Raw genomic sequence first — 26,493 nt, 5'->3', positions numbered from 1 at the left:
TGTCTAAAAAGCGTTTGAATAATAATTGTAGGAAGAAGTTGCGACGAACGAGTAAAGTCAAGTATTCGTGCGCCGATCGCAAATAGTGATAAGATAAGTGGGCGGACGTATTTATATATTGTTCGCATGGTATTTCGAAAGATCGATCGGATAATGCGACCATGCGAAACAGAAACAGCTCACAAGATTCTACACTTGAGCCCGCTGCGGTGTCGAGAACGGTCGGGACGGAAAGATTTGGGGTATTCAGGACCCGAGTCACGCATCTGACCTAGCCCAGTCGTCCGGCGATGATCCTGGGGTCTTTGTTGTTGCATGCGCTGGCTGCGCAGCATCCTGACGACATCATAGAACGCCTTTTCAACGTTGATGCAGTTCTTCGCGGATGCCTCGACAAACTCGCACCCTAAATCTTTGGCGAGCGCTTGGCCTTCCTGGGCCGAGACTGCCCGCTCGACAGCTTTGTCACTCTTGTTGCCGACTAGCATCACGGGAACTGGGAGCGGGGGACCCGATGGCGAGCTCATCGGAGAGCCCAGATAGCTGGCGCCAGATGGTGAGCCAGAGTTTGCTGATTCCTTGACCATCTTGATCTGATTGTAGAACTTTGATATTCGCGAAAAGGAGGCACGCGACGTAATGCTGTAAACGAGAACGAACCCCTCGCCGTCTCGGATCCACTGGTCGCGTAGAGCGGTATACTCCTCCTGACCGGCAGTATCGAGAACCTCCAACATGCATGATTGCTGATCGATCACCACCTGCTTTCGGTACGAATCTTCAATGGTCGGATCGTATGTTTCGACGAAATGGTTTAAACATAACTATAAGCAATACACCTGTTCAGTCACTCATACACCACTATGGGCGGAGAGTCAATGGCTAACCTGAATTGTGAGCGCCGTCTTTCCGACACCACCATCCCCCAGCACCACCAACTTATAGAGAGTCATCTTTCCGGCCATGGCGACCATGAATTGGGCACCTCTCTAAGGCACCTTTTGGATTTGCCAAGTAATAAATGAAAAAAGGAAGAAAAAGAAAAGAAAAAAAAAAAACGACGAGTGTGGAAGTTTGAGGAGGACACCAGAGATAAATGAAGATCGAAATTCGAGGGGTGAAGGAGGGAGAAAATTAGAGAGATCTATCAGGACTCCGCGAGGAGCACGGACTCGTGGAAGCGGAGAGGTGCGAAAAGCTGGGCCTGGAAAGGAACGGGCTATTTTGGTAGTGCGATTAGCCACCGGAGAAATCGACCTGGTTGCTTTAGGCTGCTGGCCCAACCCACATGCCAATGCCGGAAAAGAGACTGGGATAATTTTTTCCAGCCGACTAGAACCACGTACCTCGCAGTTGGGCTACAGGAGATTCACAGACTGTGCTCCTGGGGGTTTATTGGAAGAGGAGAGTAGCGAGGAGGGGGAACGAGAAGAGGAGAAAAGCCGGCTCTAACTAAGGTTTTGGACTCGAGCTGCTGTCGCAAATAAGCGGCCACCAACAGCTGCGGAATGGTACAAAACGGGGTCGGATAAAGAAACTCTGCTCCGGATGCGCAGGCAGTTGCAGGAGAAAAAAATAAAATAAAATAAAAAAGCAGCTGGACTAAAGCTTTAGGAAGCGAAAAGCCGGACTCCCAAGCTTCGGGAGAGGCAGGCTTGATCGCGTTTGGTTCTGCCACGTGAGGGGAAGCAGAGAATAAAGATGATCAGCTCGACGCTGGCTTTTCTAATCTTGCTGGCGAGTCAAACGGTGGGGATGCACGCGAGACCAAGGAGGTAAAAAATGCTTGGCCAGCAAGGAGTAGTAGCTGGGTATCTCAGTTCAAAAGCATGGAAAGCCGCTTGGGGGGAGGGAGGTGGAATTGGGTGGTGTGGTGAATGAGATGGTAAATTGGGTGAGGAGAAAGTGGAGGGGAGAAGGAGGTCACTTTGGAGGGGCCAGGGAAGAAAACGGAAAGCGAAAGAAAAGGAAAACGACAGGCCTTTCTGATAGAATTGACACGCCGGAGGAGGAAAGAAGACTAAGAATTGGACGCGATGATCTCAGACTGGATGGATCGGAGGGGAGAGCTGGAAGTTGAGTTAGACAACCTGGAAAAAGTGGCGTAGCCTCGCGTCTGGGGCTGGATCATGGCAGACAGTCCGCGACCCACGATAGGAGCCTGCCATCTCCATGCATTGGTTATTATATTTCGGTTATTATTATATTGATCTATCATTATTATTCCATCGCGAGTCTGCGACCGTCAGTCATTCTTACATCTCTCTCTCGGCCCCTGCGGTTAACAATCTGCGGTTAACAATCCTGATCGTTCCTTAAAGCCTTAGCTCTATCACCCAAAACATCATCACTTGGTGGTTTGAAAGCTGGTTTGAGGGTCAGGAGAGCATGCTCCGGCGCCTTCTGAACCTTCCACCTCAAACGCTAGCAGTCCATATGAAGGGGACAGTCTCGGGTAGACACGAAGCTGTTCCAGAGCGGATCCGAACCAGAGGCTCCCCCCGCCGACCAAGACTTTGGGAAATGGTACCTAACCCTGGATGGGTCTGAGACTCAGAGTGCAGTTCGCCGAAGAGTCGGGAGCCGGGATGGGAATTATCCAATTTCAATCCCAAGCCTCGATGTGCCGGCTTGTTTGGTTAACGGCCAGAGTGGTACCATAAGAAGGAACCCCCCACTGCACTGTCCCATCCTCCGCTGCTACTCGAAGGATGGCCGCTGTCCTTTTACTGCATATTCATCGACAACAGGTTACACCGGACTCCAACCGGAAGGATATCGAACATTCCGCGGCGGATAGTGGCAAGGCTAATACCGTCTCCCAGGCTCCTGGGTCTCCCGGAGCCTACGCATCATCCCAAGTGTCGTGTTGTAAGATGCCTAGTACACCCTCAAGGAGGGGCCAGCTAGGATAAGCATAGGCCATAGTTTCGCGGTATGACGGGACAATATTCCGGTCTAGAAGACTGGCGTGAGTCGTGACGTTTCATCGCCCCGCCCAAGGAAGTACTAAGGGCAGCCTGATGGAGAAATTCAAAGAAGGCCTGTCCAGGTCCTTCCTCTTTGCGTGCTCTTGTTTCCTGGTCGCCTCGGTATGAAGAGATTGGCAGGCGTATACAGGACAATCAATTACCAGGCAGGGCTAGATTCAGGATCCGAAGGGTATCTCGGTCCATGTGGGGTGGCTTGGGAGAAGTTCCACCTTGGCCGGCCCCCTATTGGCACCGTCTCCAATTTCTCTTGGCCTTTCTGTTGGAGTTGGCCTGCTTCCAGCGAAGTGACCTTCCAACTCCGTAATCATTATTTGCTAGCTTATCTTCTGCCCCCAGAACGGATGGCAATACTAATATGGAAGAAGCATCATGTGTCAGACTTGCTCTTCCTCCAACCGCAATGGGCCAGTCGGTGCTGCTCACGCTTGGGCCGGTGCAATGAACGTCTAGATGGCCGGCCCGGTCCAGAGCGGGAGGACGTTCCATCAGCTAGCAGGGGTTGACCTTGGCCGCTCCTTCCTCGTGGAAAACCAGGCACAGGACGGGATGCCCGATAGAGCAGCCAATGTTATGCTCACTGCTTGCTCAGTGCTCAGCTCGCTTGATGAGCCCTGGAGCGGAACACAGGATTTAGCCTATAAGTCGCTATGCTGAAAGGGGAAATCGTATCCTAACCCTGGAGCTGTGCTGTTCTTTTTATTTTGTCTGCCCAGCGCAGTGCGTATTATTGTTTTGCCGCAGAATTGCTTCAAGTTGGATGAACCCGTGAAGAGAATGGTGAAACCGAATGCCCCTCCCAGATTCAGAATTGCCCGAACTCAGCACTAGCTGTTGCCCGTCCCGTCTTCTCTCCCACGTGGGCGAGTGAAGAAACGTGTACGAACGTGGAGCGGTTTGCCTGACAAAAACACACGGACTGTATGGCAGCCCGAGGGGGCTACGATATTTGCGAGGACTAGGAGTCGACGGCAATTTAGTGATACCCGAGACGACGCCGAAGGACTTGCGCCTTTTATTATTATACGTACATTATTGGTAGTATTCCCGGTCGATTTTTGCCCCATTATAATTCCCCTGACTCGGGCATACCCCATAAAAAAACAAGTGGCTTAATATCTGTCGGCATTCTTGTCAAACGCGGTAATGTCTTTGAAATGGCTGGAAAAAATCTTGTCGAACAAGAAGAGGGAGAGAAACCACCTTCACCTGTTGTTGAGTGTGGAATGAATTGTGACGGTATGGACTGCTGTAGGAACACTAGCTTGCATGGACATGCATGCATGGAGCATAAATTCGAGAACTGCTGCATGATCTGGGACCAGTGCTGCAGCGCATGCACTCTAATCACACCAGCAGCTTTCCCCAGTCCAGACCAAAGACCGCGGCAGCCGAGCATCAATAATCAATTGTTGTTTTCAGAGTTCAGGGGCTCGTATTCAAGTTTCATTTGAGCGTCGGATCAATGGACCTACGGCCTGCCATTTTGTGAGCATTGAACCTTTTGAGGCCCATTGCGAAGGGTCCACTATTTAAAATTGAGTCTGAAAGCTGATCAGGCAAGTGAGAATCGGATCCTTCTAATCTGATTGTCCACAGCTTTTGTAAGTTGAGCTATTCTTTTGCGACCATTGCGCATTCTTTGGTCGGAGATCTGCGTAGTCGCAAGCAATATTGATCGGCTGGTAGAAGGCGTTCTCAGGCCTGGTCGTTCTCAGGCCTGGTTTGGTGGTTTTCGCTCTGAGGTTCCGTGATAACCGATTTGAAAGGATTCCGGACACTGGGACCAGGTTAGTTTGGTTTTAGGTTAGCCCCACACAGCGAGTGACGGCCGCTGATTTTCAGATACGGTAGTTTCGTATGGCTGATGTCAAATTAAGAGAGGTATGGTGTCGAACAGAACTGTTTCCAGCTGCCATTTCCAAGGAGGCAGGCTTGGGCCATGTACGGTTGTACCTCATGGGGAACCTGGGATTGAGGGATCCCTGGATGCCCCGCCGCCCCGCACAAGCTTGGGCTGGCTGATGACATAACCCTTTCCTTCGGAGGGGAACCGACAACATTCTCTACATTGGGATGAACCAACTCTTCTCTGTGATTTCACTGACCAGTACTTCCGGTGTCAGCTTCAATAACTAGGTGCCCTTGTGATCCAAGTACTCGGAGCCGGGACGCTCTAATCAACGATGGCTTCCTTCAGTTATGTACGTAAACGCCGACGATCTGCATAGGATTTCCGTACTTTTGGGCCGCCATAGAGAATGTTCCCCTTATTCCTGTCACAAGGATAGGCTGTGATGTACAGAGCATGGTAAGTGGATGCCGAATTGTCAAGCTAAACGCCTATGCAGCACGCTAACACTCTGCAGAAGTATGTCCAAGCCGTCGGCAAATTCTTGAGGTAACTAACTCGAACATACACCGAATATCAATCTCACTAAAGCAATGGTGGCCTACGCCTCCTGAGGCAGAATATCCGGCTTCGGCCCCGCTGGAATGACTAGCTGAGAACTTTCGATCCCTTGCTTCTTCCCAAGTGCTATCAAATAACCGAATTTGTACTGTCGTGCGCAAGATTTATCAGCCATCACATTATTGTGCCGGAATGGTCGGGTGCAACTCACAATATTGAAGAACGTCGTCTTCCCGAACGCTCCCCCGTTCGTCTTCTCCGATTCATCATAGTATAGCCTTCGATACCACCGGTCAATAAGCGGATAGTCATGCCGGATCAGCTTCAAGTTGCATCTGAAGATCAGGTAATACGCCACGTCGAACCGCGCAATCGTCGTATACAGCCTGACATCTGCTTCGGTGATGTGCTCTCCAAAGAGATACGGCTGATGTCCTGGCTGTGCCAGATGCCCCTCCACGCGATCCAGTGCCTCAAATAGCGGGATTAAGTTCGACTCGTATGCTTCCTGCGTCGTCGCAAAGCCAGTCTTATACACTCCGTTATTTATGCGATCATATACCCACTCATTCATTGCATCGATATCCTTTCTCAGATGCACGGGGTACAGCCCGCCGCCAGCCTTGTTCACTTCGCGCTTTTCCTCCGGGAGTAAATCATCAAACTCGGAGTAAAACATTCGAATGATCTCGCTGCTCTCGTTATTCACGATCGTCTGTCGCTTTTTATCCCAGAGAACCGGGATCGTATACCGACCCGAGTATCCCGGATCTGCCTTGAAATACAGCTGGTTCATCTTCGTAAACCCATACAGCGGGTCCTTCTCTGCAGAGCCGTTCTGTCCGGAGAAAATCCAACCGTCTGGACCGAGTTCAAAATCGCAAAGGACAAGCTGGATAATGTCCTCCAGGCCCTTGAGGGAGCGGACAATATTAGCCCTGTGCGCCCACGGACATCCGTAGTTAATGTAAAGCACGTAGCGGTCCGTTTCCGGTGGGAATTCGGCACCTGGTGAACGCGACACCCAGGATCGGAAGACGGAGTCCTTGCGGCGAAACTGGCCGTCACTGTCGGCATGTTTATATATCTTGCTATTCTGGTAGACATTACTAACTGTAAGTTGATTGTGCAGGCTTAGGATGGTATCTTACTGTTTCATCTGCCATGGTGTTGTGTATATCGGCTCCTATATTTGACGCTTTGAAAAGACACTACGTGGTCCTGATACTTATACAACTTGCACACCCAATTATTAATCGTTCGATTCCGCTGCTCTCTTGATTTCTTTCAAGTTGTGATTACGAGATGTTGTTCTAGGATTTATAATCAAGTGTCAGATTGTCAGCAGATTGTCGGGATGGCGTGACGTCACGGGACTCGATTCTCCGGGTTGTACGGAAAGCTTCCGCTGCAATGGATTTGTGCTGGATGAAAATAGAAAGAATTATATGGTACTCAACTACAGCTTTCTACTGGCCATCCGTCGAGATACCTAGCTGCCTCGCAACCTCTATAAATCCATCCGAGCTCGTCTCTATCTCTACCGCTAAATCCACGTATCCCTCATCGATGGCCCGCTGGAGGTTACCAAACTCCTCTCCAACACGCTCAACGTAGATTGTCCCAAACCCACATTCCTTGGCCGCTTTTAGATCTTTCAAGTGGGCTGCGACAAGCGCACACTGATCCGGCTTGAAACCTAGCTTCTCTGCAGCTCCAAGGTACACACGAGGCGATGGCTTGTAGGCACCGAAGTGCTCCGCGCTGACAATGTCCGTGAAGGGCAGCGGCCCATACTGCACAAGGTCTTCTAGCAGCGATACGTTACCATTAGACAGTGTACTCGTGCGGAACTTGCTGTTCAGCAGTTTCAAACCCTGTACGGTGTCATCCCACGGGTCTAGGCGGTGCCAGCATTGGACGAGCTCCCTCAGCTCGCTCTCTGTGAAAAGATCTTCGAGCTGGCGTGTCCGTAGAAGCTCAAGTAGAGCGTTGTAGTGGTGCTGGTCAATAGAAATAAACTCGTTGGAAGGGTCGAAGGTCGCTGTGAAACGTCCATAGGACTTGCGCCAGTCCTCGGCCATGCTGTGCCAGTTGTCGTCTGTCATTGCCGATGCCTGTGCGCGGGCGCCTGGGTCAAGGGATTCTCGGGCATTGCGGATTGCATGTTCGCTGGCTTCTTGTAGAGCTTTTGTGACACATGCTCGCCAGCGGACAGTGGTGCCGAATGTGTCGAAGAAGAGCACCTTGGTTTGCGGGTTGATGGGCATGTTGATAGTCTGTCTTTTTCGTTTTCTTCCACGAATAGATGGATTGGCGATGTAATCCCTGTAATCACCTTGCACGGTGTTAATTTGTGTTTCTTGACCCAGGCGACTTGGGGTGTGATGTGGGGAGTTCTGGTCGTGAATTATTGTTGTTCAAGAGTGAGTGGATAGTTAGTCAACTTGGTTATCGTCATTGGAGGCTTAGTCATTTGCGGGGTTCCGAGGTTGAATTGACATAGTGAGGTTCATTGTTTGGTATTGTTTGCTAGGGGGCGATTGCTGTCAATGAAATTAATACAACTTTGGATGCTAAGACTGGTGACCACGGATTGATACTGAGACGCTCTCAACTCTCATCCGAATGAGCCTGCAAAACAAGAAGCTGCTTTTCCGAGCAAACACATATGTGCGGCTGTGCTGCAGGGGCTCCTATCACACTATCACCTCGCGGAGTGTTTCAGATTGAGAACTATATCTGCTGTTTGCTTTCTTCCTGCAAGCCCTGCGTTAGCTGATAGGGGGTCAAGCAGTCAAGGTTTGTTAGTCGCTTGCTATCTCTTTTAATAACAATGACAGCTGCAGCCGACCCGGTTGGGCCGATGATCCCAACGGCGCCTGGAGGCCAATTTTGAATCCCTGTCAACGAAGCAACCAATACTACCTTCGGGCTACCGGCTCTTCAATGCTGAGGTCTTTGAATAATACCTGAGCACGACTCTAATAATGAATGTAACCACGCGTCTGCAGCAAATTTTCTGGACTTGAAATCCCAGACAGAACTCAAAATCTTCCATGCCGCGTGGAGTCGGGGCTAGACAACGCCGGTCTCGCCTCGGATGGACTCTCTTGAGTCTTTGTGCACACGTTCGCTCCAACTTAAACTCGGTTAGCGCACATCCATATGCACGGCCAAATCAGCAACAAGCCAACAATCCAATAATGAAAACCAGCATCTTCCTTGCAATTGATCAAGAACAAAGTGAAACGGAGGTGGCAGGTCCGTTCCTTCCAGGGCCATGCGTCAAAGCCGTTGCCCGTCTTGCGGCGAGTTACAACAAGGCCACATGCAAGAGACAATACGTAATTCAGCTTTCCGACGAAGTCACTCCACTAGCGACATTATTTACGGCGATATACGAAGAGATTTGTCTTGATGTGACGAAAGGATCTTTGCAGTGTGGTAATTAATCTACAGCTAATAAGAACTACGTAGCTCCCTCGTCGAGCGTCGGCTCTCCGGGAGCGCATCGACTCCATTCTCATTTGCGAGGCGATTGTTGAGTGGTGGTCTCGCGCTGGCGAACCGTGGAAATATCGGTGGAGAGCTCGATAAGCTGTGGCGGATCCAGGGATTCCACCTCAGGAACAAAGAAACCGAGGGAAGAGATCGGGCAAAAGGAGTAAAAGAAAAACAATGGACATGGAAGGGAGTACTACATTATTGTCCTCATGTGCAATATATTGAGCTGGCAGGGGGTAGAGTCGATTATTGGGAGCATCCAGTTGACGTGTTTTTCTATACAGAGTCCCAAATGAGACAGACACGACACCAGGTCAATATTGGCCAACAAACAAATGTACCTGTGGTTTTCTGAGCTCCTCAGGTCAAGCGCGAAGAGGACAAAGAACGACGGAGTCCTTCAATCAAAGTCTCGACTCTCGGGGTTTGTTCGTCGCACTCCCAGGTGAAACACGGACCATGGGCTCTCTGGGAAATTGCCTAGTGACGATCGCGCCAAAGCAATCTGTCCCAACACGTCCTTTCCGCATGTGTCGTATGACCGCGTCGCTGTCTCGGAATAATCTCCAGTCCAGCGCGATGTTGGTTGAGACGCCGTGGCCGAGGTATTTATGCTCACCCTCATTGTCCCAGGGGGGGGGGATTTCTATGGTAGAAGAACGCCAATAATCGAAAACACTGAATCTGCAGATTTCGAGGAACATCTATCTGACTGAATCTGGATCCTCAGGAGGATTCGAGTTTACAACGATAACCAGTGGAGTCTACGCCTGGGTGACGTGAACTTCTTCCACGCACTAACCCTGGACTTTGAATAGCTGTTGGCGATGCTTGTTAGAATTGTCACCCGTTTCCTATATAATGAGCTATTATTATTTATATCCGATTCCGCCGCGGTAATTGGCCAGCCTCTTTTCTTAGCCCACGCACTTTTTCTCCTTTTCGCTTCCTTCGTGATGGTTTCAGATCCGTTCTTGTTTTCCCCTCCCCCTTTTCTTCCAGATTGATTGGCCCTGGATCTCCCAATGCACAACGACTCCTTCGCGTTTTGTGACCATGGCCAATAGTGCTCCTGAATCTGGCAGATCACTTTGTCAGCCTTCGTCAATTTGCCATCTGCCGCGGGCTGGAGACCATGTAGCTCTAGTGGGGAAATGAGTGGCTCCTTGCCAGTCCCGTACGTGGGCTTCGCTTTTCCCCATCCCCTAACGAACACCCCTGGACGAAGCTAGCAGGTAACCAGCTCCCCGAATATCTTAGCATGGCCATGCCTGGCCTATCATGTCGTCTGCTCGCCCGTCGCCGCAAGGCTCAGTTAGTCCTTGACGCGAACCAACAACGGGCGACTCCGGACTTCGTGCACCTTACTCTTCACGCCCCCCCTCTTTCCTCAGATCTTGCTGTGAAAGGCGAGGGATTGGATCATTGGACGATAGACAAAAGTGAGGGTCTCAGGGCCGCGCAGATACCGTCCACTCATTGATTGTCCTCGTTTACTCCGTACATTTATTTCTCCAATCCTAATTTCTATGCTCTTTGTCTCACCCGCCGTTCTCTCGACTTCTCCCTCCGTGCCCCGACTTTTGCGATTCGGAATCCCCCACTACGAAGAACAACGGGGCAGTTCAAATTCCCACTCTCGAAACCTCGAGGTCCTGGGAAGTAGGCATTGATCTGTGCACGGTTCTAACTGCAGGTACCAATCTTGAATGCCCTTGTGACTCTCCAGCCGCGTTTCAACTCGAACTCAATCGACTAATGCATGTCTCAGAATCGAAGTAGCAACAAGACCCTGATTTATACTCATTGCTGCTGGTCAGCTTCGCCGTTCGGTTCGCGGCTGTTTTCACGCGCTTTCTATTCGACTGTTGGGAGACGAAGCATATACCGAATGGAAGCTTCATAACACGACAGATTACTCGAGCGTTTACATGAGAACCTGCTACTGCGGGCCTCGACCCAGGCGTTGTGTACCTCTGATGGTATAGTTGCAGGCATCATGGCAATGCAAGCTATCTATCAAAGCCCGCCAGCTGCGAGTGCATTCCCAACGCCTTCTACAACCCCGAAGCGACCTCCCTCCATGCATGCACGTGGAGATTCCTCACCCGGCCCTACATCATCGCCCGTCTCCTTCCCAAACCACATCTCATCCCCCGACGGACGCAGCGATTTCGACGATGTTGTAGATGAAGACGTCATATCCCCGTTGGACCCGCGAAGGTTTACACCAACATTGCACGCATCGCTTGTCTCCGAAATTCTTGCTTTACGGCGGGATGTAGAGAGCAAGACGAAGGCTATCGATGTCTTGGAGCGCACCCTCGACGAGTCGCGAACAGAGAATGAGGAATTCAGCGAACGATTGACCAAGCACTCGAAAGAGTCACGATCACTAAAGCATCAATTGCAACTGTTAGAAGGCGGTAGCTCTTCAGCTCTCACAGAGCTAGCCAAAGAGAGGGACGATGCGCTAGATGGCATATCAGAGGTTCGCAGGAAGCTCGAGCAGGCGCAAAAAAAGGCTAGGAGCCGAGAGGAAGAATTGGAAAGAAGCACAAAATTATGGACTCGTGATAAAGAGGCTTGGGATGGTGAACGCAGGAGTATGGAGCGAAAGATTCATGTGGTTGAGGGTCGTCTCAAAGCTGTTTTAAATGAAGTTGCCGCTGCCCAAGCTTCCGGCTCCAGGCCTGCGTCAAACGATGGACAGGATGCGATGAAAGAAGCATCTACCGGAAAGGACAGTGACTCGGTAAGCAGATACTCGAGCAGTCCAGGACGGCGCAGGACCAGCATCACAAGCCTGAGTAGTGCCGGTAGCGACGAGGATGAGTTCCGTGATGGCCGTTATTCGGTTATGAGCGCTGCCAATATACTTGGATCCCAGACGAACCTTGCAGATGAGCTTGCATTCGACGAAGACGATGAGTTTGACCTTGATGACGGAATGAACCCCGATTCTCCCGAAGCGCTTCCCGAGGAGCGTCCTGCTTCCGTTCATTCTCAAATGTCTCACACGATGGGCATGGATGCCAAAGCAAGAAAGATACTCGGCCTCTCACTCAATGAGAATGTGGATGGCTATGCGGTGAAGGTAGAAGAGCCACCAGAGCTCAGGGAATCGCCTATTGTTCAAGCACCACCCGTTGACTATCAAGATTCCGGTGTTCAGTACTCTCCGTCTCCATCGCCTGCTCTCTCTCCAACGCGTAATAAGCCTGTTGAAGAGAGTACAGAAGCTGTGGATGACATGAAACTATCATTATACCAAACAAAGGACAGCAGCACGTCAACCTTGACCATTGATATGGTGTCAACTTCATCCCAGACGGTCGACGATCTTCCTACCCCGCCATGGACGCCGAGAGTTGAAGCACCGTCAGATATTGAACAGATCACCCTGGTTTCGACTTCCGTGCAAACGGAGACCCGGCCAGAGCCCTACAATGGGCCAGAGCCTGCAGAAACCCCCGCAAAATCAATACATATGGAGGTTCCAATGATTGCAATCCATCCTCCTGTATCTGAGCCGCCTTCTCCCCGGGGGAGTGTGGTTCTGCCGCCTCAAACCAAGAGTGTTTCCTGCCAGGCCAGTTTTGAACCAATGAGGGAAACCCGAACGACTGGTATCCAGACCGAGCCCATCCGTATTGATCAACGACCCGTCAAACTCCCGGCGAGTCTGCTACCGTCTGCCATTCCAGATCTTCCTCTTAGCACGGCTACACAGGAACACCATATTCAGCCATACCACGCCCCGCCTCCCAGGACAGTCAAAAGCGAGAGAAAGCAGCCACCTCCTGTGGTTGAAATGCCAACCGATACGACAGCCCTAGGTAAACCAAAACATGTTCAAGCTTACCCAGGCAATAACGACAACGGGCCATTGTCAGGCGACTCAAAACTTAACCTGAGGCGGCCTTTGCGGTCAAGCAGTCTTTTCGCCGGCTTCGAACAGACAAGCGATGATGAGTCGCCCGAAGCCACTAGAGATGTGTTCACCGATGATGAGTTGCTTAATCGACCATTCGCATCATACAAGGTGCGGAAGGGAAAGCTTGTTTCCGCCAGCGAGCGCCGCCGCAGTCTGGAGGAGGCCATGCTGCCGGATCTTACTGAGGATCTTGACTCCGAATCTCACTTTGAGGGAGGAGCCGAAAATTTATTTCCCAGCCCGCCAGGGTCCTCTTGGTCACGCTCTGGAGCTCCAGGACCCCGGCAGCAAGATATGCGTAAAGCGGCCATGATCTCCAGCGGTGCAGCGACGCATCAGAGGATGCGGATGCGTAGCCCAAGCGAGCCGAGCATCGACAGTGGCAGTGGTAGCAATGCTTCGAGTGTCGCACCTCCATTCCCTGTCCCTATCCGACTCAGTTCTAGGAAATTTCCACAACCCGGAAGCGACGGGCGGCAGAGCCCGACGCCGTCGCGCAATTTCACCGATCGCCCAACGCCAGGCATTGTTCGTCGTCCTACCTTGCGGCGTGTCCGCTCAGCGGCGACAATGTCACAGTCAGACCAGACAGACCGGCCAACCACCCGATCGTCCCCCGCCATGTCAATTTCATCGTATGCGGCAGATAGTCCTCAGCACCCTCCACTACCATTCGACGATATCACGATGCCACGGCATCAACAAAGCTCTCACGGGCGACAGGTCCGTCGACCAAGTGCATCGCAGCATCGTGTACATGAGCGGCAAGAGTCAACATCAACGTCGGTTCAGCAAACCAGTGTCGTAGATGCCATCGCGCAAACCATGGTGGGAGAATGGATGTGGAAGTATATCCGCCGGAGGAGATCGTTTGGCGGAGACAGGGACAACTGGGAAGGTCGTAATGCCGAAGAGGTATCTGCCAGCATTACCAATAGCGGAGTGAGGCATAAGCGATGGGTCTGGGTGGCGCCGTACGAACGAGCTGTCATGTGGAGCAGCAAGCAACCGACCACTGGGCCTGCGCTACTTGGCAAGAGTGGTAGGAAATGTAAGTATCAGATGTCTGTGCGGGATTGACCGATTACTGATTTGAGTAGTGGTTATTCAATCCGTCCTCGATGTTAAAGACGACAACCCATTACCCAAGGGGTTCAACGGGCCGGCACAGTTTAACCGTTCCATCTTGATCCTAACCCCTCAACGAGCACTCAAGTTCACAGCCACCAGCATCGAACGTCATTACGTTTGGTTGACGGCTTTATCGTTCCTGAGCCACTCGGCAATGGGTGTTCAAGACCTCGCCGCACTACCACCAGTACCGCAGGAAGAGTGCCCCAACCCAACACCTACAGCAGCTCTCCGCCGTAATCCAATTCGCGACTCCATCCGGATTGCCAAGGGTCGCCCGCGACCCTTCCCTAAGGGCAAGAAACAGTCCTTTACCAATAACCACCCAGAACCTGTACCCGAGCTTCCTGCCAACCTTGACGTTGGGGTGCGGGCCTCTGAAGATGCAGCTGATCCACCGACGGTGCCGCGGTTCTCAAACCATTCCCGCAAACGCAGCAACACGGCGCCGAGGGTGCCGATCCCGAATATCCGCAGTTTTTCTAGCCAGAATACGATGCCATCAATGCGAAGCTCTCCTGATGCGACGGGGCCCCCGTCTTCAAATTCATATGGACTGAACAGCGTGCGGAGCAGCTTTAGCCATCGCACTTCGGAGACGAGCAGTGTCCGGACGGGAAACTTCTTCGACGCGATCGGCACCGTACGCATGGAGGCTTTTATCGACCAGACGGAGTCGAACCGCTACCGGCCTGGGCCCGCACGGCGCCATACGCGCAAAGCGTCAACTCCTTGGAGTATGAGCCAGGGAATGGGATACCCGGAATTGGACTCCCCCTACGAAGAGAGCGAGTATCGTCATGATGATCCATTCCGAGGATTCTAAACTAGGCTTGCATTCTTGTGTTCTATCTTCATTGCATTTGATTACCATTTGATACCAGAGTTGTGTTTATATTGATACCATCTAAGCGAATTGTTCGGGACTGTATATAGAATCCAAAATATCCATATGTATACTGATATAAAGTTTATTTCCAGTAATAACCTTGGACTGAGCTTAAACGCAATAATACCCACGGCTCTACCACCCGACAGCATACTGTTGGGGAAGGAGGGGGATCAGGATATTCTACCTGTTCACTAGAACTCTTTGTCAAGAACAACCATCTGTTACCAAGTAAGCACCATTACCAGAGATCTTATTCTATCGATATTCATGAAGAACTATCCAGAACCTTTCCTTCACCTATCCTCCAAAGGTACGATATGCGAGCCGTCTGTCTCTAGAATGGCGAAAAAATGACTCGAAAATGGTATAATGTAACAACTCCCTCTCCACACTTCTTTATCACCAAGCCAACGATATGTATTTCGGAAAATGTAAAAAGAGCATCACAGCTTCGCACCTTCCTTAACATCTCCAATCTTCAACTTCGGCGAATACTTCTTCAAGACACCTTCATTGTGGTACTACAAGCAAGTAAAATCCAAGTCAGCGCTGTGTTCATCGCACGTGTGCGCCCCAGGAAACATGTCGGCTATTGAAAAAGCCCGGGAAGAAAAGTAGAGAAAGTGGGGGGACAAAACGTACCTTCCAGAATTGCTTCGAAGCGTCCTTTCCTGCAACGCGCTTCAGAATCTTTGCTCCTCCGGGGTGCTCATCGATGAAGTTTGTGACGTCGTAGACAGCGCTGTCCACGATGATGTAGAGACCCTTGTCGGGGGAGTTGTGGGATGCGACGTCGGCGGGAGTGAATGACTTGCTCATTTTGGGTTGTTTTTATCCAATATCGGTAGATGAGGGCTTAATTTGATGTATGTAGATGGATGACAAGGTTGCGTTGTTGAGATGTCAGTTGTATTTAGCTGGAGTTCGGCCGAGATGATGGGGGTGCGGGATAGCACACTGGAGTAGCTGTACCTCGGCTTTGGGGTCCCGGAGCCGCGGCCGATGACATTTACGGGTATTGTGATTGGATCATGAGACTGTTGAGCCTTATGAACCGAGTATTTCTCTAAACAACGGAATTGGGTAGTTATGCACGATGCACGTTTTGAATATTGTACAATATCTAGAACTTGAAATTAATTAATCACGACTCTTTTCCCCTGCCGCCCCCTGCCCCTTCGGTTTCCGCTCGGTGCCCAGCGTGTCAAGGTCCTTCTTCTTGTAGTAATGCGGTGCGACTTCCACCAGCCATTCCGCCTGGAGGGGCATATTACTACGCATATACTCCTTGCTCGTGAGAACCAACTCGAAGTAGATCACCCATCGCGGGTTCACCTCGAACAGGGTGCTTGACGGATGTAAGTATACCGTTTGTCCTGTTTTGATGGTGCGGTAACTGTCACCACCGCGCTGGAGACGCGCTGCGTTCGGGAAGAAACCGGCAGTGATGGACTTTTGGATGGGAATGAGGTTGTTTGAGCCACAGGAGCTGACAGTTACCTCGACGCGGTCGCAGAGCTTCGCGAGCTGATCACGCACGTCACGCGCTCGAGTAAGACTGCGTTGCTGTAGGAAGTTTTCTTTTGCCCAGACGTAGCTGAAGTCAGAGTCGACCCACTGATTCCAGATGTTGAGTAGGGTTAGATGGTCGCCGCCGTCTTTGATTGTGAATCGATTCCGTGCGCTGTCTGCGTGGATCTTCTTGTCCTTTGGCCGGAAGAAAAGCGCACTGGCTTCGCCCAGCATCGAGACAATCGAGAGAACCTCCTCCACGCAGCCTTGACTATCGGCAGCCAGGATTGCCTTGGCGAGCATCGGGTCTGTTGGGAATTCAGCCATTTGTCGCCCAATCTTGGTTAGCTCCCCGCGGTCGTTCAGTGCTCCTAACGCATAAAGTTGTTCCAATGCCCGAATGATCGTCTCCGCCGGCGGCGGATCCATGAAATCGAACTCAAGAAGTTGGTCAATCCCAAGCGACTTCAGCATCAAAATCACGCTGCTTAGGTTGGTCCGTTGGATCTCAGGCGTCGTACTCTCCTCTAGCTCGTTGTAGTATGCCCACTTGGTATACAAGCGGAAACATTTTCCTGGTCCCACTCGACCTGCTCGACCCGCTCGTTGGTTTGCTGATGCTCGTGAGCAGGGCGTGACCACGAGACTCTCCATGCCGGTTCGGGGGTTGAAGACATTCTCCTTGACAAAACCAGGGTCAATCACGTAAACAATCCCGTCAATTGTTAAACTTGTCTCCGCAATATTGGTAGCTAGCACGACCTTGCGGGCTTTGGGGGGCGTTGGTTCGAAGATTTTAGCTTGCATATCGGACGGTAAATTAGCGTAAATCGGACATATAATCATTTCCGGTATTTTGTTTCCGAGCTTCCTTGCTGTTTCCTGTAAACTTTGCTCGGCTGCCTCAATTTCTTCCTGACCGGTGAAAAAGACAAGAACATCTCCCGGGCCTTGAGAAACGTGAATTTGGAATACTGTCGTGATAGCAGCAGCGAGGTAGTTAGCCTCTGGCTGCTGCGTGTAGTGAATGTCGACGTTGTACATGCGCCCAGGAATATTGAAGATGGGGGCATTATCAAAATAGCTTTGGAACTTCTGCGCATCCATGGTAGCAGAAGAGATCAGCAACTTTAAATCTGGCCGTGCCTTGGCAATATCTTTTAGAAGGCCGCAAGCAATATCTGTTGGCACAGTACGTTCGTGTGCCTCATCGATCATTAGGGCTGAATACTGCCCTAAATCCGGCTCTGTAAGGAGCTCACGTAGCAGCATGCCATCGGTCATATATTTGAGCACCGTTTTGTCGCTCGTATTGTCCTCGAATCGAATAGAATAACCGACCTCATTGCCTATCTTCACACCCATCTCGTCTGCAACGCGTGATGCAACGCTCATAGCTGCAACTCGTCGTGGTTGCGTGCAGCCAACCTTCATTCCGTTCTTGGTGTACCCTGCCTCATGTAGGTATTGCGGAAGCTGAGTCGTCTTTCCAGATCCCGTTTCTCCAACAATGATCAGTACCTGGTGATCTTCGACTGCTTGAATGATTTGGTCTCGAAATTGGTATATGGGGAGCTTCTTCCGGGTGTCCTCGATACTTTGGGCCTTCTTTTCTGCCTCGTCAAGTTTCTCTTGAAGCGCGCGTTGCTCCTGGGTCATAGTCTTGCGTGTGCCCTTCATCTGGGCATCCATGGTGAAATTGATCTTTTGCGTATCATCAAAAACATATTCGTAATCGCCTTCGTCCACGAACTCTGCCCGGTTGATCTGGGCCTTGGCCTTGGCTGTCTGCTCCAGCTCCCATTCCTCATGCTCTGTAACGAACTTCTCTTGGCCGAGTTCATCGCGATCCACGTAGCGCTTGTAAAGAGCATCCTCCTTCTTCTTCCGATCAATTTTCCCCTTCTCCGTTATATAGTCTTCTGGAATCATATACCCATCGCGGTGGTCATCGATGCGTAGCCGCTCCTCTGCGATTCGCAACACCTCACGATTGCGCGCAAACTCCTCCTTCTCTCTCCGCGTCAGATTCGGGTTTTCACGCAATTCCTGCGCCTCTTCCGCGACTTGTCTCCTCAGAAGAGCTAGGCGCTCCGTTTCTCGCTTCTTGAGATACTCCTGTCGCGATCGCAGCCTCAGGTCCGGCATAGCAGCCGCCCTAGCTTTCGAATCATCTGCCAACGCTCGTCGTTTTGCAGCTTCACTATCCTTTGTCCGATCTTCGACGATTTTCTTCGACCGCTTATCATCCTTGCTCGCCAGTCGCTTCGCGAGGGCATCACGTTCTTCAAGATCCCGCTTCCGGTCCCGTTCTGCGCGCTCATCGGGATCCAAATCAGCCGAATTCTCCCTCGACCGTGGTGATGCAAGCTCATCGTCTAACCTCGTCCTCTTAGCTGGTGATTCCTCGAATTCCTCGTCGGCATCTTGTACTTCTTCCTCGAAGGCCTCCTCATCTCCCCATCGATCCTCGAAATCATCAACATCACGCCGTCTCAACTTCTTCGACCGATGCCGATCCCGACTATGTTCGCGCTCTCTCTTCCGGCTTTCCTCCTTCTCCGAGCGGCCGCTCCGGCTTTTACTATCCCTATCTCCATCTTGATATTTGTCGCGCCTCTTCCTCTCCCTGTCTTTCCTCTCAGCTTCAACATTCCTTGGTCCCAAAGAGTTCCCGCTCGCACTTGCACCCTCATCATCAATCTCATCCATATCCAGAAGGCGATATTTCTTCTTTTCTTTCCCCGCCGTGCTAGCTTTCGCATCTCGACCCCCGCCGCTGGTCCCAGCGCTGGTAGTTGTGCTAGCTGTAGACTTTCCAACCCGCTTGTAAAGTTCGGAGCAAAATGCGCTGACCTCTCCCGCATCACCATCTAAGAATGGCGCAATCTTATCCTGGAGCGAGGAGGATGATTTTGCGGATGTCGCGGTGGCGAGAAAGAAGTCGACGACGGTAGGGTCTGACGCGTTCGTCAGACGGAGTAAGGAGTCCGAAACAAAGGTTCGGTTGTCCATGTTGTGGTATTTTTTAACGAATAGGGCGGTTATGCTAACAAGGTTGAGGTAAAAGAAGTCTTCGGGTAGTGGTGATTCTTTGCGGACTTAGTGATGACTCTCAGTTGTGACCAGGCATCGTTGCCCTAGGTAAGATAATGTTTTTCGATGGCCTGTCACGCAGTAAACAGGCTTTGAATGAAAAATGACCATCCGATCCGAGCGGAATGAAAAACTAGTCGTCGCTCTGATAATAAGAAGTTGAAACCGAATCGGAGAGCAACTCGCCGCCTTCGAAGCCGATGCCAAGAAACGATCTGTTACCTTGGGAATGGTGGGAGGAGAACCTCTGTCAAAGTCAGACACACTCACTGCTTCGACAATGATGTACAAGTGATCTTTGTTTTGCACGGGGCCATTCTGTATGTGAATTAGAGCTGGGCAGCGAACCTGCCAAGCATCTCCGATGCTTCTCACAGAAAACACATTCAATAAAATGGACCTAGACTGTGGAGATCCTCCCCGTTTCGAGATCCCCAAGACAATAACAACAACAATATGGACCCTTCAGAAGTGGTCATATCCGCACTAAAGGACAGGAATACATATCCCAAACGCGACGAGATCGCAGCAGCTTTTCATGATACTGCCAGCAGTGTCAAAAATGCAGAATGGGTGCAAGAACATCTACACCCTGACACGCTTCTATCGCAAGAGGAATTGAAACTGTATGCTTTCTTTTCCTGGCACACTTGTACCCATATTTAATGGTACTCAAATTGCTAATAGTGATGGGTTTTCTATAGGTATTCGAAGCTCGAAGATTCGGGAACTCTACGCACGCTTCTCGCCCACGCGAACTTCGATTCCACGCGACCTTTCCTCGATGGAGACCTTCAAGGGGCAATCGAAGTGCTGAACACATCCACGGCAGGAATACAGAAGCAAACTGATATTCTGACGTCTCAGTATGATGTCTTGAGCCGACAGCATAAGCGAAACAACGATCGGGAATCTAGACAAAATAGGGAGATGGAAAGGTTACGACGAAAACATGACGCAGAAAGGCAGAATACGGTTGTTGCGGTAATTGTTTGTCCTTATACTTGACCTCACAAGCCATCGCTAAGAAAAATGTCCAGTTGAGTGAGTTGGCACATGAATTCGACGCCAATCTGAAGAATGAGGCGGAGAAATCGACAATGGACGGGAAAAAGATACTCTCTGCCTTGGCGACGCAGTTGAAAAAGAACGACAAGCTACTGCCGGACCTTGAGGCGCTTGCGGCTAGGGTAAAGTCTTCTGATGGTGATGCCTCTATCATGAAGCGAACGTCAGCGTTAAGCACAGCCCTTGCTCAATATGTCGCCGAAGAAATATACTGCCGGCTTGACCGCTTGTATTTGGAGAGAATACTCAACAGCAGTGGATCTGCTGCAGATGGCCAAACGAACAAAGAAATTGAGGCCGCAGTTGGCTTAGAACAAGAAATGGAATCTCTCTATCCAGAAATCGATATCTTGGCCGATATGTCGACTAAGCAACAGTTTGTTGAGCCCATACTCCGGCAACTCCAGAATCACCATGGCGAGCTGCGAATTGCATCCCATCAGAGACTCGATTTGGTGAGACCCCTACGTCATGTCTGCCTTGCCGCTAACCTAACATTTCCCAGATTCTGGAAACAATCACAGATATGACGACACACAGAGAGAGCCTTATTGCAACCCTGCAAAATTGGGAGTCATTTTGTGCCACGGTCGAGACCCTTGCCTCGAAATATCGATCCGAGGTCGGTGACCAGATCTTAGACTCGACCAGTTCAAGGCGGGAGACTATGAGAAGGTTCTCTAGCCAACCTACTCCTATGACGTCCCAGCCTGGGAGACAATCCGATTCTTTCCCAGAATCCGAGGCATTAAGTCTGCTCTTGCGCCGCCTGGGCCTAACAGCTGAGGCTGTCTTCCGGGCTGAGGAAGTCGACGGAGGGATCCAGTCTTTATTCCAACAGAGACAGCACATGCTTGATGGTTTACACGGTTATGCCATGGCGAGTGATTCACCCCTGGTGGCCGAGCTTCTTCCCACAGACCAGGCAATTAGGCTGCTTTTCTCTTCGTTGGAAGCTGACTCTCTATGCACCGCCTCTCTATCAAGTGTGGAGCATGAGAGGAGCCTCTCGGTGCTCGAGTCAAAACTAAGCCGTATTCAGAAAGGCATTCAGAATCTCAACCAGGATGTTGTTTATCAACGGGACAAGAACCAGGAAAAGTTCCTCGAGAAGTGGGGATAGCGGCACTCAAGACATCGGGTGCCTCAGCTCTTCCAGCTGGGATCTGCGATTCACACTCAAGCCTGGCATGGCATTTGTAGTAAGCCCCTACAGCACGGGGCAAGTAGCTGCCAATGCAAATTTAGACCAGTGTTTACCAAACCAGTACCTCTGTGGATCTGCCATGCTTACGCTCCTTGAAAGGCCAACAACACGCCACATATGCGATTCGCTGGTTTAGCTGTGGCTGATGCCGTTCCAGATGGGCAGCAATCATGAATAACCACTTGACGACCAATGCATTACCAACACTGATCAAAGAAATTGTGAAGTGGGTGGAAGCCTTGGCCTGCGGCTCTGTCTCCCAACTGAGGGCTTTAGTGTCTGGAGTTAGGAGTACCTATGAAATATGCAAACAGCGCGTGCGGCTGAGAGACAATGCACATAGGCTGGTATATATTTTGGTGTATATGGACAAACCCTGTGCAAGGACATTTGTTACCGCCCCAGGACAATGCAATATGGCTGGTCTCGTGCCCGGAAATCTCTCTAAATCATACCTAGTTGACAGCACAGCCACCAATGTCACCGCTACATCCCGTTAAAGACCACAAGATCCAATCACCCAGCAACTACTCTGTACATGCGCAATTCCTCAAGCACCTGGTCTAAGCGGACACCAGGATATTATGGTTTGCGACTGCATCCATAGGGATGACGTGCGTCCAAGAAGCTCCCCAGAATGTCGGCTCATCCCGTTAGGTTTCCCCTTTCGCCACCGTCCATCCCAGCCACTGATTCCTTCGCTGCCCTGATCACCTCGTATTAAGCTGAACCCCCATTTTCACCTTAAAATAAACATAAAATAAAATAGAAAGCATAATAATAGCACACTGTGGTAGCTTTCAAGAATCAACACCCGCTATCCGCATTTAGAACCGCGTGGCTAGGTCTTCATTGTAAAGTCACCTGCTCTTTGTCCCACCTGGTGTTTGTGAAACCCGCCCGGCTGACTTGAAGAGCCATGACGGAATCAAGTCTAGTGACCGTAGAAGCAGCTGCGGTCGAGGAATCTCATGGAAACCGGTAGGGAGGATATCTCAGCTACGTAACCGGACATGGTGCTGAGTTGGTGGGCTGTGCGATCTAGGGCTGTTTTCCAACATTTACTAGTAGTATGTGCTGAGCTTTCCCCTCTTCTATTGAGCCTCGTTAGATCTAGTGGAAGTGATTTAATGCACGGCTATCTAGGCTGCAGTGGTATATGAGGTTAGGCAGGTACCCGGTCCCTGAGGGTTGTTATTTGTTGCTTCGGGACAGGTCTCGCTCTATCCATCCAATCCATCCCATCTGTCCCGGTTCCTGAGGCCTTTTTTTTTTTTACCTCCCCTAGACCTTTTGAATCTACAAAAAGCGACTTTGTTCACTCTATATGAATATTTTATAAATATATTATAGAAAGAAATCTCTGGCCGGAGCACTCATGAGTCCCGTATTCTGATACCGAATCAGGCGCTCGTCTTTGAACCCATGACGTCGACCACATGTTCTTTGTTCATGACAACGCCTTGAAGAAGACCTACTATCGTCGCAGGCGAAACATCCCAAGGTATTCATCTTCTTTGATAGCTGCTATTATGTGGTGCCTTTGTGTTTTGCTGCCGTTGTTAGCCCTTTGTCTGGAGACCGATCTCGTTTCAGAACGAGTATACTCCGACCCTATCAAACGTTCATTCACCTATACTTGTACTCGAAATCATCACACATACCCAGAGCGTCTGCGCGCCCGCCTGTCAAATATATACTCATCTGCTGCCGGGGCTGTACCGTGGTTCGCATTGCATCAAGAAGTTGCTAGAAAAGCGGGATGCACCTCATTGAGATACCTTTGCTAACATGTACCCAATGGAGATTCGAACAAGAAAAGTTATTCGCAGATACGTGTCCAGGGACGGGGGGACACTAAAGTGTCCAAAGACCTTCGACCGAGAGGAATACTATTACAGGCGCCATGCTCAGCGGAACCGGGGCGAGGAGCGATACTCACCAACTTATCGCATAATCGAGCAACGGGAACCACTGCGACCCAGACCAAGCCTCAACACATTGTGGAGGCGAGATTTATCGCCTGTCCGGAGCCAACCCTTCAAGATGCGCTTGCCATATATCAGGCGGGTGGCACCGGTGAGAGATAATCTCGAACCTGAATCATCAAGAGGCCGTGCTAGATTCGCCCGCCCCTTTGTCGTCGATCCCTCTCCGGAGATACGATACGCATGGCCAAAGAGTGAGAGGCTAAGATCCCCATCACCTGAGATTCGTTATGTTTCACCGCGAAGGTCCTCTCCAAGAAGGCCATCCCCTCGACCCTTGGAAAGAGAAACAGACACAGCCGTGACCGTTGGTGATATCCCACGGAGGCCCAGGTCACTGGAACGATCTCACGGCGTCAGACCACCACGCGAGAGGACGCCGGTGGTTGAGCGTGAACCAGCCAAACGGAAACAACATCCTGTTGAAATCCATCAGTCTCCAGAGCGAAGAAAAGGGAGGGAGGGAAGTTCAGGAAAACGGCAAGTCCGGTTTGCGGAAGACATCCATTATGAAGAGTATGGAAGCCGATCCCCAGAGCGCAACGAGCATCACCAGCCTGAAAGCGATAGCAACCAAAGAGAAAATACACGCCGCCGTATCCATGGGCGGGGAATCCCTATTGACATTGATGGCAGGCCTAATTTTAGGTGCTTGTCGCCAGAGAGAACGACGGCATATCGGAGAATCGATACAGAAACATTCAGGTCAAGATCATCAGAAAGATCTCGTCTTCGGCCTCGGATTATCCAAGATGGGAACCGCGAACTCTCCGAAGCAAGTGATCGCATCTACGCCGCAGCTCGGCGAAGAAGGGATCCAGTAAGGGATCCAGTAAGGGATCTCTATGACTTTGTACCGCATTCAAGCTCACGATGGAGGGATCGATTTGACGACACACACTTCAGCTCGGACGACGATAGCTATCTTCTATCTCGACGATATGGCCGGCGCTGGCGATAAAGGAGTCCAAACATTATTCCCAAATACATTGGCATATTTTTATTTCAGAGGTTGGGACTCGTGTAACATATCATTTCGCGAATTTCTTTTGTTTTTATGGAGAATATACACCAAAAGCGGCGTTCGAGAGGAATGGAGTTTCGTCATAGCGTTTCCGTTTCGAAGACTATAGCTGGGCTCAGATTTATGAAGTGAAACATTTATGCGTGATAAAGGTGTTATCTCTGTAGCATATTTTGCATATTCCCAGACACAGAAAGGCCGTGAAGCACTTGATGCCAACTGCAGAGGATGGAGGGGACCGCCGTCATCAAAGTCGGAATTGGCTCAACCACCGGTTGAAATAGTGCCCGATCATCTCATGCCCACCACTCCACCACTCCACCAGGGCTTCGCCTGGACGGAGGGCCAAGGTTTCCATGATGATATCACCAACTCCTAATACCCGTTAAGGATTCATAATAAACCCTATGAGTGAGGCGACAACCTTCTGCAGTATACCAATTCGCATCGACCGTTCACGCCATTCGCGTGCTTCCAGGTCATTGCTTCAGGGCAGGTAGGTGCTCATGTGCTGGGCGGCCTCATTGTGAACGATGTGCTTTACTCGAATGCACTACTACTACTATTGGCCTCGAACTAACAGTTCAGAGCTCTTAACCAGAATACTCACAACTCTTACGAATACCCGCTGGTGGATCGATTCTTTTCATCGTAAACATTCTCATCCCCTATCTTTCGCCTCTCCCCGACTCTCTCCCTTACCATTTACTTCAGTCAGTCCTCACCTTTTATCGTTTCGGTTTTATATACAATTAGTTTGGCGAAATCACAATCTGGGCGAAGTCCGACCATGCGCTTATCATCTGCGATACCGCGGTACCTCTATCAGTATAGGCGTACGATTCGCGGCGCTATATTTACCCCGTCAATCAATTGCGACCCGTCGTGATGAGCGTTTGTACCGCTGAGGGTAAATCCCTGGTCGATGATGAAAACATAAAACAGACACCTGGGTTATTATCCCTGCCCGAAGAAGCGGAAAATGACACAAACTTCAACCGCCTGGACGTGTTCGATATCAAACCAGAGCAGGCTTTGGAACTCTTGTGTGTTTGCATGGACAAACTCGAGGCAATGCAGACAGTGAGCATGCTAGGCGTTCAAGATGGCGATTCTTATTCGGGTCCTGAGGACACGCCAACACAGGCGCCCGAATTGCATGTCTATGGCGACCGTCGCGATCGCATGCAACAGTCTCTTCTGTCTAGGCGTTTCGTCTCGAAGCGAGAACCACCGATAACATTAAGGGAATATCTCTCGCGTCTTCATCGCTACTGTCCACTGTCCACTGGGGTGTATCTTGCCGCAAGCCTATTCATCACTAGAATAGCAAACGCCGACCGAGTCATATCGGTGAACCGGAAGAATATTCATCGCCTGGTACTCGCTGGTCTGCGCGTAGCGATGAAGACGCTTGAGGACCTCAGCTATTCGCATGGTCGGGTTGCTAAAGTTGGAGGAGTGTCAGACTGGGAACTCACTCGGCTGGAACTCGGCTTCTGTTTTCTCGCAGATTTCAAACTACGTGTCGACAAACAAATGCTAGCTGAGCAGGCAAGAGCTCTACAATGGCACATGGCACACTCATCCTCACCCAATCTGGGCACTTAACCTTGAACAGTTTTTGGCGCCTCGTCGTTGGCATAACACCTGGAAGATGGGACTGAATCTCACTCAGAAAGGCAAAACCAGTCGACACATGATCTGGTGTTGCGCTCGTAACGTTTA

The 26,493-nt window shown here is 50.6% G+C and overlaps 10 protein-coding genes across 10 annotated transcripts; 4 read left to right on the top strand and 6 right to left on the bottom strand.

The window, feature by feature from the left end:
* Positions 1-179: 179 nt before the first annotated feature.
* Positions 180-974, bottom strand: rasB (Ras small monomeric GTPase RasB; the record flags this gene model as incomplete). The annotated part of the gene is made up of 2 exons (XM_041705263.1): positions 180-824; positions 888-974. The coding sequence occupies 2 exons, from the start codon at positions 972-974 to the stop codon at positions 180-182; spliced, it is 732 nt and encodes a 243-aa protein (XP_041550206.1).
* Positions 975-5,443: 4,469 nt separating this feature from the next.
* APUU_10839S (uncharacterized protein) lies at positions 5,444-6,569 on the bottom strand (the record flags this gene model as incomplete). Its single annotated transcript, XM_041705251.1, has 3 exons — positions 5,444-5,551; positions 5,615-6,499; positions 6,555-6,569. 3 exons carry the CDS (start codon positions 6,567-6,569, stop codon positions 5,444-5,446), a joined length of 1,008 nt encoding a protein of 335 aa, XP_041550205.1.
* Positions 6,570-6,872: 303 nt separating this feature from the next.
* Positions 6,873-7,673, bottom strand: APUU_10838S (haloacid dehalogenase, type II; the record flags this gene model as incomplete). The annotated part of the gene is made up of 1 exon (XM_041705240.1): positions 6,873-7,673. One exon carries the CDS (start codon positions 7,671-7,673, stop codon positions 6,873-6,875), a length of 801 nt encoding a protein of 266 aa, XP_041550204.1.
* A 1,641-nt stretch (positions 7,674-9,314) lies between these two features.
* APUU_10837S (uncharacterized protein) lies at positions 9,315-9,614 on the bottom strand (the record flags this gene model as incomplete). Its single annotated transcript, XM_041705229.1, has 1 exon — positions 9,315-9,614. The coding sequence occupies one exon, from the start codon at positions 9,612-9,614 to the stop codon at positions 9,315-9,317; it is 300 nt and encodes a 99-aa protein (XP_041550203.1).
* Positions 9,615-10,909: 1,295 nt separating this feature from the next.
* Positions 10,910-14,804, top strand: APUU_10836A (putative nuclear migration protein; the record flags this gene model as incomplete). The annotated part of the gene is made up of 2 exons (XM_041705218.1): positions 10,910-13,898; positions 13,948-14,804. The coding sequence occupies 2 exons, from the start codon at positions 10,910-10,912 to the stop codon at positions 14,802-14,804; spliced, it is 3,846 nt and encodes a 1,281-aa protein (XP_041550202.1).
* Positions 14,805-15,313: 509 nt separating this feature from the next.
* On the bottom strand, positions 15,314-15,689 carry APUU_10835S (cytochrome b5-like heme/steroid binding domain-containing protein; the record flags this gene model as incomplete). The annotated part of the gene is made up of 2 exons (XM_041705207.1): positions 15,314-15,391; positions 15,513-15,689. The coding sequence occupies 2 exons, from the start codon at positions 15,687-15,689 to the stop codon at positions 15,314-15,316; spliced, it is 255 nt and encodes an 84-aa protein (XP_041550201.1).
* A 321-nt stretch (positions 15,690-16,010) lies between these two features.
* On the bottom strand, positions 16,011-19,397 carry APUU_10834S (putative mRNA splicing factor RNA helicase (Cdc28); the record flags this gene model as incomplete). The annotated part of the gene is made up of 1 exon (XM_041705196.1): positions 16,011-19,397. One exon carries the CDS (start codon positions 19,395-19,397, stop codon positions 16,011-16,013), a length of 3,387 nt encoding a protein of 1,128 aa, XP_041550200.1.
* Positions 19,398-19,934: 537 nt separating this feature from the next.
* APUU_10833A (uncharacterized protein) lies at positions 19,935-21,669 on the top strand (the record flags this gene model as incomplete). The annotated part of the gene is made up of 4 exons (XM_041705185.1): positions 19,935-20,104; positions 20,183-20,462; positions 20,519-21,001; positions 21,052-21,669. 4 exons carry the CDS (start codon positions 19,935-19,937, stop codon positions 21,667-21,669), a joined length of 1,551 nt encoding a protein of 516 aa, XP_041550199.1.
* Positions 21,670-24,250: 2,581 nt separating this feature from the next.
* On the top strand, positions 24,251-24,565 carry APUU_10832A (uncharacterized protein; the record flags this gene model as incomplete). The annotated part of the gene is made up of 1 exon (XM_041705174.1): positions 24,251-24,565. The coding sequence occupies one exon, from the start codon at positions 24,251-24,253 to the stop codon at positions 24,563-24,565; it is 315 nt and encodes a 104-aa protein (XP_041550198.1).
* A 1,088-nt stretch (positions 24,566-25,653) lies between these two features.
* On the top strand, positions 25,654-26,376 carry APUU_10831A (putative cyclin-dependent protein kinase complex component; the record flags this gene model as incomplete). Its single annotated transcript, XM_041705163.1, has 1 exon — positions 25,654-26,376. The coding sequence occupies one exon, from the start codon at positions 25,654-25,656 to the stop codon at positions 26,374-26,376; it is 723 nt and encodes a 240-aa protein (XP_041550197.1).
* Positions 26,377-26,493: the final 117 nt, after the last annotated feature.

The sequence above is a fragment of the Aspergillus puulaauensis genome, chromosome 1 (assembly GCF_016861865.1).
Source record: "Aspergillus puulaauensis MK2 DNA, chromosome 1, nearly complete sequence".
In the NCBI taxonomy this organism is placed as follows: Eukaryota; Fungi; Ascomycota; class Eurotiomycetes; order Eurotiales; family Aspergillaceae; genus Aspergillus; species Aspergillus puulaauensis.
The sequence above is the reverse complement of the archived record's forward strand: the minus strand, read 5'-3'. Positions and strand labels throughout refer to the sequence as shown.